At 41.5% G+C, this 15950-nt stretch overlaps 1 protein-coding gene across 3 annotated transcripts in view; it reads left to right on the top strand.

Moving 5' to 3' along the window:
- Positions 1–15950, top strand: part of LOC309815283 (uncharacterized protein) — a 122854-nt gene that overhangs the window by 1734 nt on the left and 105170 nt on the right. For all 3 annotated transcript variants that reach the window (XR_014295836.1, XM_082641979.1, XM_082641978.1), the window contains exons 3-4: positions 9583–9714; positions 12983–13062. Coding sequence is in view for 2 of the 3 variants with exons in the window: in XM_082641979.1 (XP_082498105.1) it covers positions 9583–9714; positions 12983–13006 (156 nt within the window). In the remaining variant the exon portion in view is untranslated. The remainder of the gene's footprint in view (positions 1–9582; positions 9715–12982; positions 13063–15950) is intronic.

Genomic DNA, 15950 nt, shown 5'->3' with positions numbered 1-15950 from the left:
AAGCTGGGCCTGCGCTGGGTGTTAAGGATCCAAGTATGAGTAAGATTTGGTCTCTGACGCCCAGGAGCTCCTAGTCTGGCTTCAGACAGACATATGGAAATACATCATTTCATTGTGTAACAGTGTGGCAATTAGATATCAAGGCATCCAGGAAGTGTAGCGGAAGGGACCACTTTTCCTGAGCTTCAGGGAATTTTCCAGAAAATGTGATTTTTTTCACCTTGAATTAATCCAGAGCAAGTATTTATTGAAACCTACTGTGCACCAGACACTGAGAAAAGAGATACAATGATTTAAAAAATGTACTTCCTGTGCTCATGGATCTTGAAAAGGTTCTATGAGTCATGCAATAACATAAACAAGAGATTGTTATTGGCATTTCAGGCAGAGAGAAAGAATGTGCAGGGGCAAAGGAGTGGGCTGTTCTGAACTTTCTAGAAACTCCCCATGGCTCCGGTATTGGCAGCTTGGTGGCAGTGGCCAGGCACGTGGCAGGCAAAGTGAGTTGGGATTAGAATGGGGAGGGGCTGATAGACCAGCCAGAATAGAAGAGCTGTAGAGTCAAGGCTACCATTAAATGGGGCAAGTTGCATGGTTGGTTGGGGTTCTAGAAAGATCACGCTGGAGGTCACATGGAGTAAATATCAGTGCCCTTCCAAGGAAAGAGAAAGCACTGTCACCTGGAGAGACTGAGAAAATAACTGATAGTGATGTGTAACCGATGCTGTAAACGATTGTTAGTATTGATACATTCGTTACTTCTGATGAAATTATACAGTGGCCACGGTCCTGCCCATTCTTGAAGGCCAAATTCATGACCTTTGGAAACGACTGTAGTGCAGGATAAATTACATAATTTATACCAAGTGCCTTAAACCTTTTTACCTGGATTGATAGTAATTCTCAGATTGAAAAAAAAAAAAACATGTAGTAGGAAGATCTGTGTGGGACTCTTCATTCATTCACTTTTTAGCTATATGACATTAGATGAATTTAGAATACCTTAATTATAAAATAGAACTATTATCTGAATTTTACCTAATGTGAAAATTATGGAAGATGTATATAAGGCAACTAGCACAAGGTCTTGCATGTAACATAAATAAATATTATTATTATTATTGAAATATGTCCACAGAAAGCAATCCAACTTTTAATAATAATAGACAAAATGCTTAAAATATCAATAAAATGTATAAGAGTTGTTAAATATACAGTTGTAGGTATGGTTAAATACAATTGTGTAGCTATGATAAAATGTGATGTGCCAATTAAAATAAGGATTATATAATTACAGGGAAATATTAACCAGTCCACTCTGTAGAACAGTCAGATCCAGTTGCCCTAGGTCACTAATCTGTTCTGCATGATTTCCAGAACATTCTCTGTCTTGAAACGTACTTAACTGCTCCTTAATTCACTTCATCACTCATTAGTTCATTTATTTAGCAAACGTACAGTAGTTTCCTGCTAAGTATGAAGCCCTAAGCTAAGTACTGTGTTCGTTGATCAAATAAATGGTTTCTGAGAACAACTCCTAAGACTACTATGTCACTTGAAGGCTGACATATACCACAGGTGATGACATTCATGTTTCTTAAACAACTCTCACAGCAGGCCATACCTAGGCTCAAAAATCTGTGACAAACTTCCATGACGAACTGTAGAGAATGCTACCATGTGCTGATGTGCAGGCTGTGGACTGAACATTCCATTCATTCCACTGGAAGTCCAGAACATTCCATTCTCCATTGAAGTCTTTGTGAATGGCACCCCTGGGGTTGTGCAAAACACAATCTTCTTGACCATACCTGGAAACTTGGGTATAGACACGGGGCTGGAGCTCAAGAACTTCCCAACAACTTCATCTCCCACTCCTCTTGGCTACATGCCCACTGGCCACTCACACCATTTTGTGGACTCCAGTTTCCCGCCTCTATGCCTATGACTTGAGTCATACCCTACTTGATGGTTGGTGCCTCTATGTTTCCCTGGAATTAACTCCTTTCCAAGGTGTTCCCTCTACGTTGCTCTAATCATGTTCCCCAGTTCTCTTATTTGGCTTTATGGCTGCCTCGGGTTTTAAATGGTATATTCAAGATCAGGGAGGCATGGGTGTGCTTGGTCAGTAACGAGGAGGTTGGTGGTGTTAATGCATGAGTTGCAATCTAGACATTCCTGAGGATATAGAATCTACAGATCTCTTAGTATCAGAATCAGTAAAAGTCGCCAAGAAGATAAGTGCCCCTCATTATTCCTCCATGTTAACTCTAGGAAGAGTTTCTGTCATTCCTTTGTGTAAGGAGGAAAGGAGAGATCCAGGGAAGAGGGTGCACAGCTTCCCTGCTGCAGCTGTCAGAGATGCATTTGGCCAAGTTCACTATGACCCTGGGGTTTGGATACAGTCATGATGGAGAGATACATTTCCAGTGGTGATGAGGCCTGTGGCTTGCTTCCAAGCTTCATGACATAAATTGCCCCATTACTGTGAGAGTCTTCTCTTTTACTAACTTTAATAATAAGTATACTTTAATTATGCCTTTTGAGTGCTAGACTAGCCACTTTCTCTCTGGTTCTTATACAACCCATCAAAATAGATATTATTACCCCCACTTTACAGATGAAGAAACCAGGACCCAGAGAAACTCTTTAACTTTTTCCATGGTTGCCCATTACTCAGTGGCTATGCTGGTCACGTGTGTGTGTGTGTGTGTGTGTGTGTGTGTGTGTGTGCTGGGGAAGGAGGGGGCAGGGGAATGAATAAGGTTTACTACATCATGTTGCCTGTCATCATGCTTTTTTAGATGTCTAAACCTTTGGCTTAAATGGCCCACTTATAATCCTTCCATAATAGTGATTTCTTGTCTCAATTTTTTCCAAACAGCTTGTGTTTGAAAAATAGCTGCTTATGTCCAAGGTGAATCCTAGCAGTACCTATTGAAAGGTGACTTTGTGATGGTTTGTTTTACCATGGCTAGGTAAGGGGTCTGTTTTTCTCTTTGGATAAATGGTCCACTGGGAAAAGTCCAGTGTATAAATACAGAAGAAATTGCCATTTTGGAACCATTTTTTTCCCCAGGCCCTAGGAGAATTTGTTGTTGTTGTTCTTGCTTTTAAATTAGAGGATGCTGGGAAACCCAGCATATGGGAATTTTCTGGATGTTGCCAATTGTCTACCATCCTGTTATGTATTGCTGAGCAGCTAATAAACAAAAGTGAAAACAGGTAAAATGATCCAGCTAGTCCAGGAAGTGCTGCAAATTTACATTTATCTAGAGTGTTAGGTTACTGCAAAAATAGATTCAGTCTGAAGGGTGTTCTGGAAAATCTAGTTATGTGTTTCCATACCTGGCACACAGACAGACCTCGAGGGAGATGAGTGCCCACCTCTGTTTCATGAGCTTTAGGGCTCTGAGTGGCACTTCAATCCCCTGCCCATCGGGGAGTGGTGGTAACGATAATTTCCTTACCAAGGGAATAGGCTGAATCAAATGATCATTTATGTCCCTCTTCAGCTTTTAAAAGCCAACCTTCAGTTTGGGAGAAACAAGCTGGTCACCAGTAGACCAGTGTCTGAACAAGGACACATTGAGTTGATCTGGGCCCCAACTTGGCCAATTAGCAACATGGCCTTGGACGGCCCTGATTGCTCAGATTAAGGTCTATTAAGAATTAATATGTGCCACAACCTTGACAGTTTACAAAGCACTCTTATGAATTTTGTGCCATTTAAGCTTCACGATAGCTCCGTAGAGGAGGTTCATTACTGGCCTTGGTAGAAGAAACTGCGTCTCAAGGAATTTAAGTCACTAGCTCGTGAGCACAAACCCAGCACTTCTGAGAGCAAATCCTGTGTTCATTGTACAACACAGCTCTCCGTCCTGCCACTGCCTTCCCCCTCTGCCTTGTCCTTGCATCCCTCTTTCTCCTCTCTTCTCTTTCCTTCTGTGTCAAAATTTTGTTTTAAATTTAAAACAATTTTGAGGTCCTACACTGGGGCTCCTTGCATAGAATTTCATTTGATGGTTTCATTGGATAGTTGCAAACCAGGAAAGTGTATCTAAACAAAAAGGCAATATCTATAGAATAGTGGTTTCCACCTTGTGAGCCCTGGATCCCCAGGTGGGCTTAGAGTAGAGCGTGTGCAGCATGGAGACTCAGCACTATACAGGGCAATCTACTCAGTAGACCATAGAAGGAATGAATGGTATGTCTCACCCATATCTGTGCAATTCACATCCAAACATGCGTGAGTACTTTGGGGGTTAATAAAATATAAAACTGTAAGCAAGCAACTAATTTCATAGTATTGTACCCCATTTAGGCAATTAAAAAATATATCTAGGTATAATTGCTATCCCTTGGGACAGCATGAAATTTTATATTATTCAAATTGTGTCCCAGAACTCAGAAAGGTTGAGGCTTGTTCTTCACTGGATAGATAGCTCCTAGCAATGAAGCCAACACTTTAGAAAATGTGTCCTGTATGTGTGGACCTGGGGGATGGTGTATGATCCTGGGAGTGTAAACTGGAGGAAGGTTGAAGAAATAATGTCCTTTGTTCTAAATATGGGGTGTTCATCATGCCTCAGGCTTCATTATCTTCATTTGCATAATAGGAGAGCTTGCTAACAACTATGACTTTTAGGGTATTTTGCTACAGGGAAGTAATCCTCTTTCTAAATCACACAGTTGCTCAGTGACCACAGCGCTTGACCCCTGACAGACTCTGCAACGCATCTAGAAAAGAGTTAGATACAAAAGTCAACCAATTGTCATTCAAGAGATCAGGAAGCTGTTACTGAGCACTTATTCTGAAGTTCAGTAGCTCTCTGACCTTATGTCAATTACAGAATATCCCTAAACCTTAGTTTCTGCTTCTTTAAAATGGCACCATCAGAGCACAGACCTTGCAGGGTGTCATGATGACTGCGGACAGGTGGGTGAAGCTCTGTTTAGGGCCTGGAAGTAGTGTGGGTTAGCCCTGACTACAGGGCTCCTGTACAACGTACAGTCAGCCCTCCTTAACTGCGGGTTCCACATCCATGGATTCAATCAACTGCAGATCAAAAATATTTGAGAAAAATAATTCCAGAAAGTTGCAATAAGCAAAACTTGAATTTGCCTGCATCAGCAACTATTTCCATAGCATTTACGTTGTGTTAGGTATTATAAGTAATCAAGAGATGATTTAGAGTATACAGGAAGATGTGCATAAGTTATATGCAAATTTTAAAAATTTATATAAGGGACATGAGCATCTGTGGATTTTGGCTTCTGAGGGGGAGTTGGGGAGGGGTCCTGGAACCAATCCCCTACGGATACTGAGGACAACTGGGAGACAAGGTCACTGTCAGACCATGGGGGAATATGACTGCTGAGTTAAAATACTAGGACTTCATGCCACTGACCAGATGTTCCCTGTCCTCCAGATGAAAGATCCTTATTAGCCAGAAATCACATGGTGTAGTAGAAAGAGGCACTAGACCAAGAGCTGAGTTAGTTAAATTTTCTTCTTCTTTTATATGCTTGTATTAGTTATCTGTTGCTGCATAACGAATTGAACCCCAAAGCTTCAGCTTCTAATGTCACTCATTTAGGTATTGGCAGGTCTCAAGTCTTTGAACGTTGTTGGACTGAGGGTCTCATTTCCTCCCTGGCTGTTGACTGGAAACCACCCTCAGTTCTGAGTCACATGAGCCTCTCCAAATGGCAGCTGACAGCATGGCATCTTGCTTGATTAGAGCAAATACCCGAGAAGAGCCAGAGAGAAGTCAAAGTCTTTTATAGCCTAATCCCAGAAGTGACATCCTACATCATTTTGCCATAGTCTGCTTGTCAGAAGCAAGCCATCAAGGCCATCGCAAACACAACAGGGGAGGATTACACAAGGTGTGAATACCAGGGGCCATGAGGAGCCTTTTCAGAAGTTGCCTGCCTTGGCATTCTCTCGGGTGGTATGTCAGAATCTTGGGGTGAAGATGATTGTGTTTAACAGGAAGGGGTGGAAGCTAACAGCTGCTGGCCTACACTGAGGGAATTTGTACACTTCTGATATTGTTCAAGAATTCTTCCCTCTGGCATGGTGGCTCCATGGCTGGGCAATGGGCTATCTCAGCCTCTCTACCCCCTTCCATCTTTATCTACCTTGAGATGCCCAAGCATTTCCCTGGAATCTGGGAATGGGCAGAGAATGCCCCAATCTAGAGACTTGAAGGCCCTGGAGACCTAGCGCCATGTTTTAATTTCCCTCTATATCCACAGTGCTAGGACAGTGATGGATGCATGGTGGTTGTCATCGCTGTTTTCTGGGTAAATCAATTTCTTAGAAGCCTCGTGTTGTAGAATGAGCCTGGATGTGGGAGTGCAGCAGAGAGACCTGGGATTGACCCACATCTGCCTGGGCCTCTGCACTTCCGTGCCCACCCAGGACCCTCAGTCTGTGCTTGAATGAAAAGGGGCTGCATCTGGCATCCAGTCTTCAAATGCTTCTTGGATGTTTCTAAATGATTACTTTTTAAGTCCACATTTCACAACTAAAATGATTCCATTGTGTTCTGAAAATCTCCTTAATTGAATGTTCTCTTTGTCAAAACTTTGCTAGTTTTGCAATAAGATTCCCCTGGCACATTTCCTGGGAGATTTAGTGTGAGAAATTCACTCACACAACTAGAAATATAGTAGTAAATGCCTGTCAGTTAGCTCAGTTCTGTTGATGGATCACTTTCTGTGTGTCAAGCAATATACTAGGCTCTGGGCAGAGCACAGTGGACCGTATAGGAACTCATAGTGTCATGAAGGACGCCTCTCATGCACCATCCTATTTCCTCATCTGAGATTTTTTTCTTTTTTTTTCCTTTTCCTATCACATTTTTGCTTGAGCCATAAATCACCAAGATTCTCTTACACACATGAAGTGACCAAAGTCTAGGGATAAATGTGCCAGGTTAAAGATGGCCACAGAGTTTTGACGCTCCTCCCATTAAGAGGCAGGGTCCCATGCCCTGACCTTGAATATAAACTCGTGTGAGATTGTTTGAACCAATAAAAAATGGTGGATATGATGCATGGCCAGTTCTAGGTCTTGCCTTTGAGAAGACTGGAAGCTTCTTCCTTAGTCTCTTGGAGGCCTGAGCCTCCAAATAAATCCAATCAACTACCCTCATGGAGAAACCTCACAGAAAGGCCCAAAAGATGACATGGAGAGGGAGAGGGGACCAGTGGAGCCAAGCCTTCTGGCCAAACATTGACAAAGCTCCAGGCAGGAGAATGAAAGCCATGTTGATCCTCCCAGACCAGACCAGCCCCCAACAGAATACCACCGAGTTGCCAGCTGCCCAAATACCTGCTGCACAAAATCACCGTATAATACCATGGTGGTTGTTTTCCACCATTAAGTATCAGGTCAGTTTTTCACTCAGTAATAGAAAACTGGAACAAGGTAGTATAGTCATCCTTCTGGGTCTGCTAGGCAGTTCCTCTATGAAGTCTTACCCAGAGGAATAAAAAGAATTCCTATTGTAAGATGATACTTAATAAACACAGGTTGAATGACTCCCAAGCCCTCCTTCTTCTGATGCATCTGGTTTAGAGAATATCCTCTTTCCTGATGGGCATGGCATCATTGGACAATGACTATATACCGAATTCTGATTAATCTGCTGTAATTATATGACGTGAACATGGCTGTCTCAATAGATCAGGAGCTCCCCGAGGGAAAGGGCCACATCTTCTCCCTTCTCCTCTGTTCTGTACTTGTCACAGTGCTGGGTAAACATGCATGCTGACAAAATGCAATTCCACTCAGAAAACAATGGATTAGGCTGGTTCCTGTCTCCTAATTCTCAGAAGGTCAGCACTTTATAGCAAATGATTTCCCATGAAGATGGGCCCAAGAGTTGCCATGGATATGGGGGGAGTATTATCATACCTTGAGGACTCCCCCAGAAATCCCCTTCTCGATTTTCAAAAACCACCAATGCTCTAATAATTATAAAAAATATTTCTTAATAACTATAAGTGTGGCCTTGTTCCCACCGCTCTGTGCAATGCATTATATTCTCCAGTAATTGAGATTCAGGCTCTTGACTGTCTGGAATACCTTTCTCACTTCCATAAATTTTGGCAAGATTCACGTTGAGCACCAGCTTTTTCAGGAATTCTCAGGTTGAGCTAAGCGTCTCCACTGTGCAAAGCTCTATCTTAGCCAAGCCATATTTCATTGAAATGATCCCTGCATATTCCTATTTTCAACTGGTTAGTTCATTGAAAGTATAGATTGCATCATACCTGTGGTTGTACATATAAGACTTTTTTTTTTTTTTGCTGCTGCTCTTTCTGATTACATTTTTTTATTGGAGTATAGTTGATTTACAATGTTGTGTTAGTTTCTGGTGTACAGCAAAGTGATTCAATTATAAACACACACACACACACACATATATATATACATATATATATATTCTTTTTCTTATTCTTTTCCCTTATAGGTTATTACAAAATATTGAATATAGTTCTCTGTGCTATACAGTAGGTCCCTGTTGGTTATCTATTTTAGCACATAGAAGGCTTCAACAGTGCCTGCACCTTATAAATGACTGACGTAGGCCTTGCCTACTGTCTTCCAGTTTATCAAAGGTGTTCATTATTATCCTTGTATAATTGTGGCTAAGAAAGGAAAGTGACTTTCTTAAGATCACCTAACCACAGGGACCCGCCACAGAGGCTTGCTAAGATTCCTCCCCATATCCTGAGACTATAGGACTTTTCCCTGGTGGGAGGGCGAGAGCTCCAGCCCTATCCTCCCCCTGGATACACATCTTTTGTTTTCTGCGTCTGGGAAATGCCCCAGGATTCCCTGCTGTGTTACTCAGGGAGACTGTTGCTCAATCCAGCAGCTGTTCTGGAGGAAAAGAAAAAGCAGAGGTTCTGAATGTATCATACATACAATGCAATATTGAATAGAAGATCGCTAATAAGCGAGAATGCCCTGACGGTGCAGGCTCCTCCCAGTGAGGTCTAGCTCTTCATTTCCAGCGGGCGTCACAGGAAGTACTAGTGTAAAAAATAAAACATATATATTACTAATACGGTGGCTATATAAAACAATATTTGGCCAAGATGGTTAAGATATGATTCAGTCTTTGTTCATCAAGTTGCTAAATATTATTCAGAGAATGGAGTCACCATATGGTATAACTGAGTTTCCTTGGGAGGCTGGGTGAAATGTGTTGGATATAGAATGTGGAAATGTGCATGTCTCCGGTGGTTTGAGTCTGGATCGAGCTGCAGACAGCTAATTCCATTAAGTCCTCATGCAAAGACTCCAATGCACATGGCAAATGGAAAAAGCATAGCCCGGCACGGATCACTCTAGGAGGTCAATTTCTCTTCCCAAACTGATGAAGAGTGGGCAAGCCACGCAGCTAGACCCAGATGCAATCTTGAAAGAAAAATGTGTGTGGGCAAGTGCAGTACCAGCTGGGAAAGTCTAAGTGGCTGAAACCTATGACTCAGAAATCTTAAATTGCCTTGAAATTAATGAAGCTCTGTGGGGATGACTCAGTTCATTCATGTCCTTAGCTTGCAGGCTTCAACGCTGGCAGAAGCGGACATTGTCCAAAGCTTGGAAGATCAGACCCCACAAAGGAAACACGTCTCAGGCTGGGAGGTGGTCTGGGGTGCGTGTCACAGGAGCAGGGGCTGGAGAGGCAGGTGAGCTGGTATTTCTTCCTCCCGTGGACGAAGCAACCTCATTCAAGTGCCATGCTCTCTGGACCTGATTTCTTCCCTGTAAAATGAAAAGGAGAGATCTGATGATTTTTTCCAATGTTATCAACTTCGATATTCTGATTAGCTAGGGTCCCAGTTAAGAAGCAACGTTTGCCCCAGATGGTTCAGATGAGGAGATTTTAACACAGGGACTTTTTATAGACGTCGGTGCCAGGTTAAGAGAACAAATAAGAAAGACTAAGGCACCCGGAGACCAGTAAAGGCAGGAAGCCATTGTCACTCCCACGGCCAAAAGAATGAAAGGAAAACAGTGGTACTGGAGCCCAGTGAGAGTTGGAACTCTGGAGAAGCCCACCCAGGACTCTGGAGGAGGGCATCCAGTGGGAGCCATAGTCCCCTCCCACACACCCCATGATGACACAAAGAGGGAACAGAAAAGAAATAACTTAAACGGCGTCTTATCCCCTCCCCGCTCCAGTTTCCCACTGGTGCCTCTCATTGGCAAACCCAACTGGATGCCATGAGGCAAGGGAAGCCAGATCAAGCAGGCCACAGGGACTGGAACAGTGTGGAGAAGGCTAGAGAATGCATCTAGAGTGGGCGAGAACACAAAAGCCAGCACATAATCTATGACTTTATACATGTGATTATGCTCCTACATTAGGGAAAAGGGCAGAACACATCTTTTCTTTTTTTTTTTCTGGAGAGATTGAAGAATAATTCTCAAGGAACAGAGTTCCTGAGGGCAGGGACCAGGTTTTGCTGATTTCTTTAACCCATCAGAATCTATCACAATGCCTGGCACCTAGGAGATAATCAGGAAATGTTTGGTGAATTAAAAGCTGATCACAAATCCACATTTATAAACATCTACAGGTGTCCAAGGCATGATGCTCTGTTAATATCTGTTGAGTGAATAATGAATGTGTAGGTTCAAAACCAATTACATAATCTTTTGGATAATAGGTTCTGCAAAGCTCAGGCAAACCCTTGGTATTTTTGTTCTCATAGTTGTTTCTTTCTTTTTTTTTTTTTTCCCCGGCCATGCCGTGTGGCTTGTGCGATCTTAGTTCCCCGACCAGGGATTGAACTCTGGCCCTCAGAAGTGAAAGCAAAGAGTCCGACCCACTGGCATTCCCGTAGTTGTTTCGAATGTGATTGATGGTTATCATTGCACAAGCTGTATAAATGTCCTGGACTAGGAAAATGGACCCTAAATTGTGAGGCCCAATGATATATTAAATGAATAAGCAAGAGGGGCTTAAAAGAGACATCTCCTGCTTTCCTCAGTGCTGAGATTCCCAGCAGGAGTGCTTACAAAAGTAGAATGCTGGGCTTCCCTGGTGGCACAGTGGTCCCCAATGCAGGGGACACTCTTAGGATCAGTGTAAGAACTGAATGAGAGGATGGGTGTCAAGTTCCTGGGAGAAAGCCAGGCATGGGATCGATGTTCCCTTGCTCTCAGGTCCATCTTTCTAGTGGAGGCATTGATTTCCTTAGAGTTGACATAAGGTGTAAGACCAGCAATGAGCAAAGATGTTTTCTGCACTGCTGTCTACATCATCTTGAACAGAAAGTCACTTCTTTTATTATGGGGACAATCCTATGCATAAGAGAAGCATAAGACATATTACAGGTTACAGAACACATCTAAATGACTATCCCGTACTGTTCATATTTAGGAACTGATGTTCACATGTGTCATCTTAGGATATAGAGGGTCATCACAGGTACGTGTTGGCAGTTCTCCTCTTTAGTATTCACCTAGCTCATGTGCTGATCCTGCTCTCCCGCACTTCTATGATGGTCAAATCCAATTCCTTCTAAAGAGGCTGAAATGGCAGATGCTTTTTTTCTTAAGCCTTCTTTGTATCTAAGCAGGGTCATGTGATAAAGTCATGACTAATGGGACGAAGGGCATTTTTTGTTAGAATATTTCTTTTTTTTAGAAAGTTTTAGAATTTTTAGAATATTTCAGGTCCTCAGTTCCTGAAACTGAGTAATAAATGTGAAATGGATGTCTTTTGTCTGGTGTAACCAGCCTCTTTCAATTACACCTGAGTTTATAACAATGAGGTGACTTTTGGAAAGTCCCTAAGGATGGGGGCTGGTTGCCAAGGGAACCAACCTTGATTAGAGGATTGGAAATTCCAGCCCCACCCCCTAACCTCCAGGGAGGGGAGGGGGGCTGGAGATTGATTTCAATCACCAATGGGCAATGATTGCATCAGTCATGTCTATGTAATGAAGCCACCATAAAAACCCAAAAGGATGGTTTCAGAGAGCTTCCAGGTTGAACCCGGAGGCACCCATGTACCTGGAAATTGAAGTACCCTGAACTTTATGAGGACAGAAGCTCCTGTGCTCAGGACCCTTTTGGACCCCACCCTACGTACCTCTTCACCTGGCTGTTTATTTGTTTATTAGTATCCTTTAATATCATTTGTAATAAAATGGTAATCTAGTAAGTAGACTGGTTTCCTGAGTTCTGTGAGTCACTAACAAATTAATCGAACCCTAAGAGGGGGTTGTGGGAGCCTCTAGTTTATAGACTATTGGTCAGAAGCACAGGTAACAACCTGGACTTGCAACTGGCGTCTGAAGTGTGTGTGTGTGTGTGTGTGTGTGTGTGAGGGGTGTAGTCTTGTGGGATGGAGCCCTTAACTTGTGGGGTCTGACACTATCTCCAGTATCTCCAGGTAGAAAGTGTCAGAATTAAGTTAAATAATATGACATCCAGGTGTCACAGAATTGTTTGATGTGTGGGTTTTCCAAACCACACATTGGACGTGAGTAGTATTGTAGTGGAGTAGTGTGAGAGTGAAGGAAACATACACCTGGAATGTTGTTTTTATACAAGAGAACTGGAGAGACATTGCCCAGAGGCCTGTGAAATTGAGCTGTGAAATAACCAAATTTCTGCCTTAAGCATTTGCATCCTTAGAGATTCATTTTTAAGCACTTGTACAAAACACTGTTTATGCCTTGTTTCGTCATGTATTCTGTTACATGCAGCCAAAAGCATTCTAACAGAGGAGCTCTCTTTAGACTTGTTCTGGGAGAATAACTGAGTCCCTGTGTTCCTATCTCTTTTCTCCAGTGGCTAATTAAAAGCCTAGAGGTCAGAATCACGTTACACATTTTTGATTCTTCCATCCCCTTACTTATTGATCCATTCAATCAATCATTCATTATTTATTCAATCAATTCAGTATGTACTTATTCAATCTGTACCTCTTCTTTATTCCAGTGGTTGACTTCTGTTGGCCTTTAGAACCTTGCTCCAGCATCATGACCTTGAGAAAATCTTCCTGGGATCCCTACATTCAGGTAACTGCTCTTCCTCTCTGCATTCTAGCAGTCAGTCATTATATCTTTTTTGGCATCTATCATAGTATATTGAAATAATTTGTTTGTGTATCTGTCCAACTAGAATATACGTTTTGTAATAAATGCAGGGACTAGTCAATAGTCTTCCTTCCTTCCTTCCTTCCTTCTTTCTGTCTCTCCTTCCTTCCTCTCTCTCTCCCTCCCTTCCTTCCTTCCTTCCTTTTTTTCTTTCTTTTTTCCTTTTCTCCTCCTGCTTCTCTTCCATCTCCTCTTTCTCCCTTTCCTCTTTTGTCCCTCTTCTATATGCTCAAGGTATGGTACAGTAAAGTTCTTGGCCATCAATAAATATTTCAGAACTCTTTATAGACAAGAATTAAACTGGGTACCTTGGGAAATACAGAAGCATAACATACTTGGCAATTAAGGGCAGAGATTGTGCTAATTGACTCCAATCGTAGTGCATGACCCAGAGAATGTGCTCAGTCAATGTTTGGTGAGTGAAAGAATTAGACTCAAAGAGGATCAATTTTATTGAAATGACAAAACTGACAAAAGAATCATTTTGGATATGAGTCGATGCTGCCTGGTGTAGCATTAGGTAATAGTGATGTTTCATAAATATGTATTAAATAAATAACGTATACTTTTAATGACTCCAGAATTTAAAATTTAAAATGTTGTGTGTTGTGAAATATGACACTGTCCTGATGGCTAATGTCTCTGCCTCATTTGGGGCATAGTTTATTCTTTCTCTGATTATTTGAATTATTAGCTTCATCATATGCTGAGTACTCATAGATAAAATAGGTAGTTTTCTGTAATCTTTATTTTATTACCTTGCACCTTACAGCAATGTCTCACTGTTTTATTCACTGTGTGTGAATGTGTGATGTGAGTGTCCCACTTTTGTCTTCCTTTTATTCCCAATGTTCTTCAATAATTCTTAGATATTTAAGGATCCAGATAAACTTTGGCTTCAAATGTTAAGCTCCATAAACGTCTCAAAATGATTCCTTAAGGTTGAGATAGTATTAAATTTAGAGACAGTGAGATGCAATATGGCAGAGTGAATAAGAGCACAGCTTTGGAATCAATTGCCCAGAACAAAAAGAATGGCTTCACAACTTTCTAACCTGCAGTCTTTGACAAGTCAGTGAATCAGTTTCTTCACTGGTAAAATAAGAATAATAATACCATCTATACTTAGGTTTGTCAACTAGACAAAATAAGAAAATGCATATTAACTATTTAGTCCAGTGTCTGGCACATAGAAAGTATTAACAGAGGTTAATTAGATATTTAATTTTCCAGCATTGTTCTAAACCTTCGCGTGCCCCTATCCACAGCTGATGAGGAAGCATAACACTCTACCCCAAGGGAACCAGATCATGGGAAGGGTTGAGTCATCCAGATTTTCTGTGTTTTTATGAGGCCCTGAAACTACTTACCCAATGGTGGTGGAGCTGTAGCTATGCAGTTGTGTCTGGGAAGCCAGGGGTTGCCTGCAGTGGCAGGTCCTGGAGGAAATCAATTGAGCCAAACAGGAGATGAAGAAAAGCAGAAATAAGAAATTCCAGGTGACCTTGGTGGGGAGAGAAGACAGCCTTAGTTTCCATCTCAGTTCCTATGAAGTCTGGCAGGATGATGTTACTTGTACCTCTAGGTTGGACAGGTGATCCTTACAGTAAATTTTCTTTTTAATTGACCAAGTTTGCACAATTTCATGTTCCTTTGAACTTCAACAGCCTTGGGAAGAGAAGGAATCTAATGGTTATGCTGTTTTTCCTATTAGATTGTATTTGGGATCAAATGAAGCCATGTAAAACTTGAAAAAGGAGAATGTGGTTCTTTTTCAGTTTTTCTATTTGATATATAAATCTAGGGAGAACTGTAACATTGGTCTATCCTCCTCACAGGTGAGTTTGTAAATCCAATGAAATGACATATAGAGAAGTGTCATCTAAAATGAAAAGGATCACAGCCATGTGAGAATGGTGATTGCACTGCTCACATGTGTCAAAGTTGTATCTGGAAAGTCATGTCCTAAGAGTTGCATGAATGATTGCTATTGGATATTTGATCTTCAAATTGCCTTCATTTTAGCTTCAAGTCCTTGGGAGTATCTATGACCTTTGGAACATGTCTGTTTTATACTAAGAAATAGATCCTAGGATGCAAAGACCCATATGTGGCAACTCATGCATTGTCACGTTAAATTGACCTCAGCATTCTCGTCTGAGTTATTTTCAAAAGGTATTAACCCTGAAGCATTAAGGGTTAAACCTCCAATAAAGATAGAAATGACTAATAGAAGGATGCAGCAGAGAAGCACACTCTTGCACCACACATGATTCATGGTTTATAGAAAACACTTTGTAACAGGTTCGTTTGCTGTGAGCCATCAGATTCAGTTTGAACGATGAAAAAACCTTGGTCTTTGTGCCAGAAGCTAATCATAACTTTCTCTAAAACTCTTGGTGACCACGTCACTCTGACTTTCTATGGCTGCATTCTGTAATGCAGCAAAGACCCTGGAACCACGTTTCCCCTAGACCAATGTAATGTAATTAGGAACAGGCATGACACATGAGTTGTCACTTGAGCTATGATTTTAACACTTTCCACTTAGCTGGTAGTTAGCACATAGGTAATGATATGGCCTTAAAGTAAGTTTTTTAAAAACATTTTTTGGCTTGTGACAACAAAGGAGTATCTTGTTTTTAACTCACATTGTTGACGTTTCTCACTACTTAATAGAGATTCTTCTAAGTAAATGTGAATCGGGATGTTTAAAGACATTTAAAAGACTACAAGTAGTACCTCATGAGAACATCAAAACCCCGCACCATCACAAACTGCCATTAACAATATTTACGCAGAACTTTCTT

This window comes from Mesoplodon mirus (assembly GCF_964341445.2).
Source record: "Mesoplodon mirus genome assembly, chromosome: 14".
Taxonomy (NCBI): domain Eukaryota; kingdom Metazoa; phylum Chordata; class Mammalia; order Artiodactyla; family Ziphiidae; genus Mesoplodon; species Mesoplodon mirus.
Note: the sequence above shows the minus strand (reverse complement) of the source record. Positions and strands in the feature narration are given on the sequence as shown.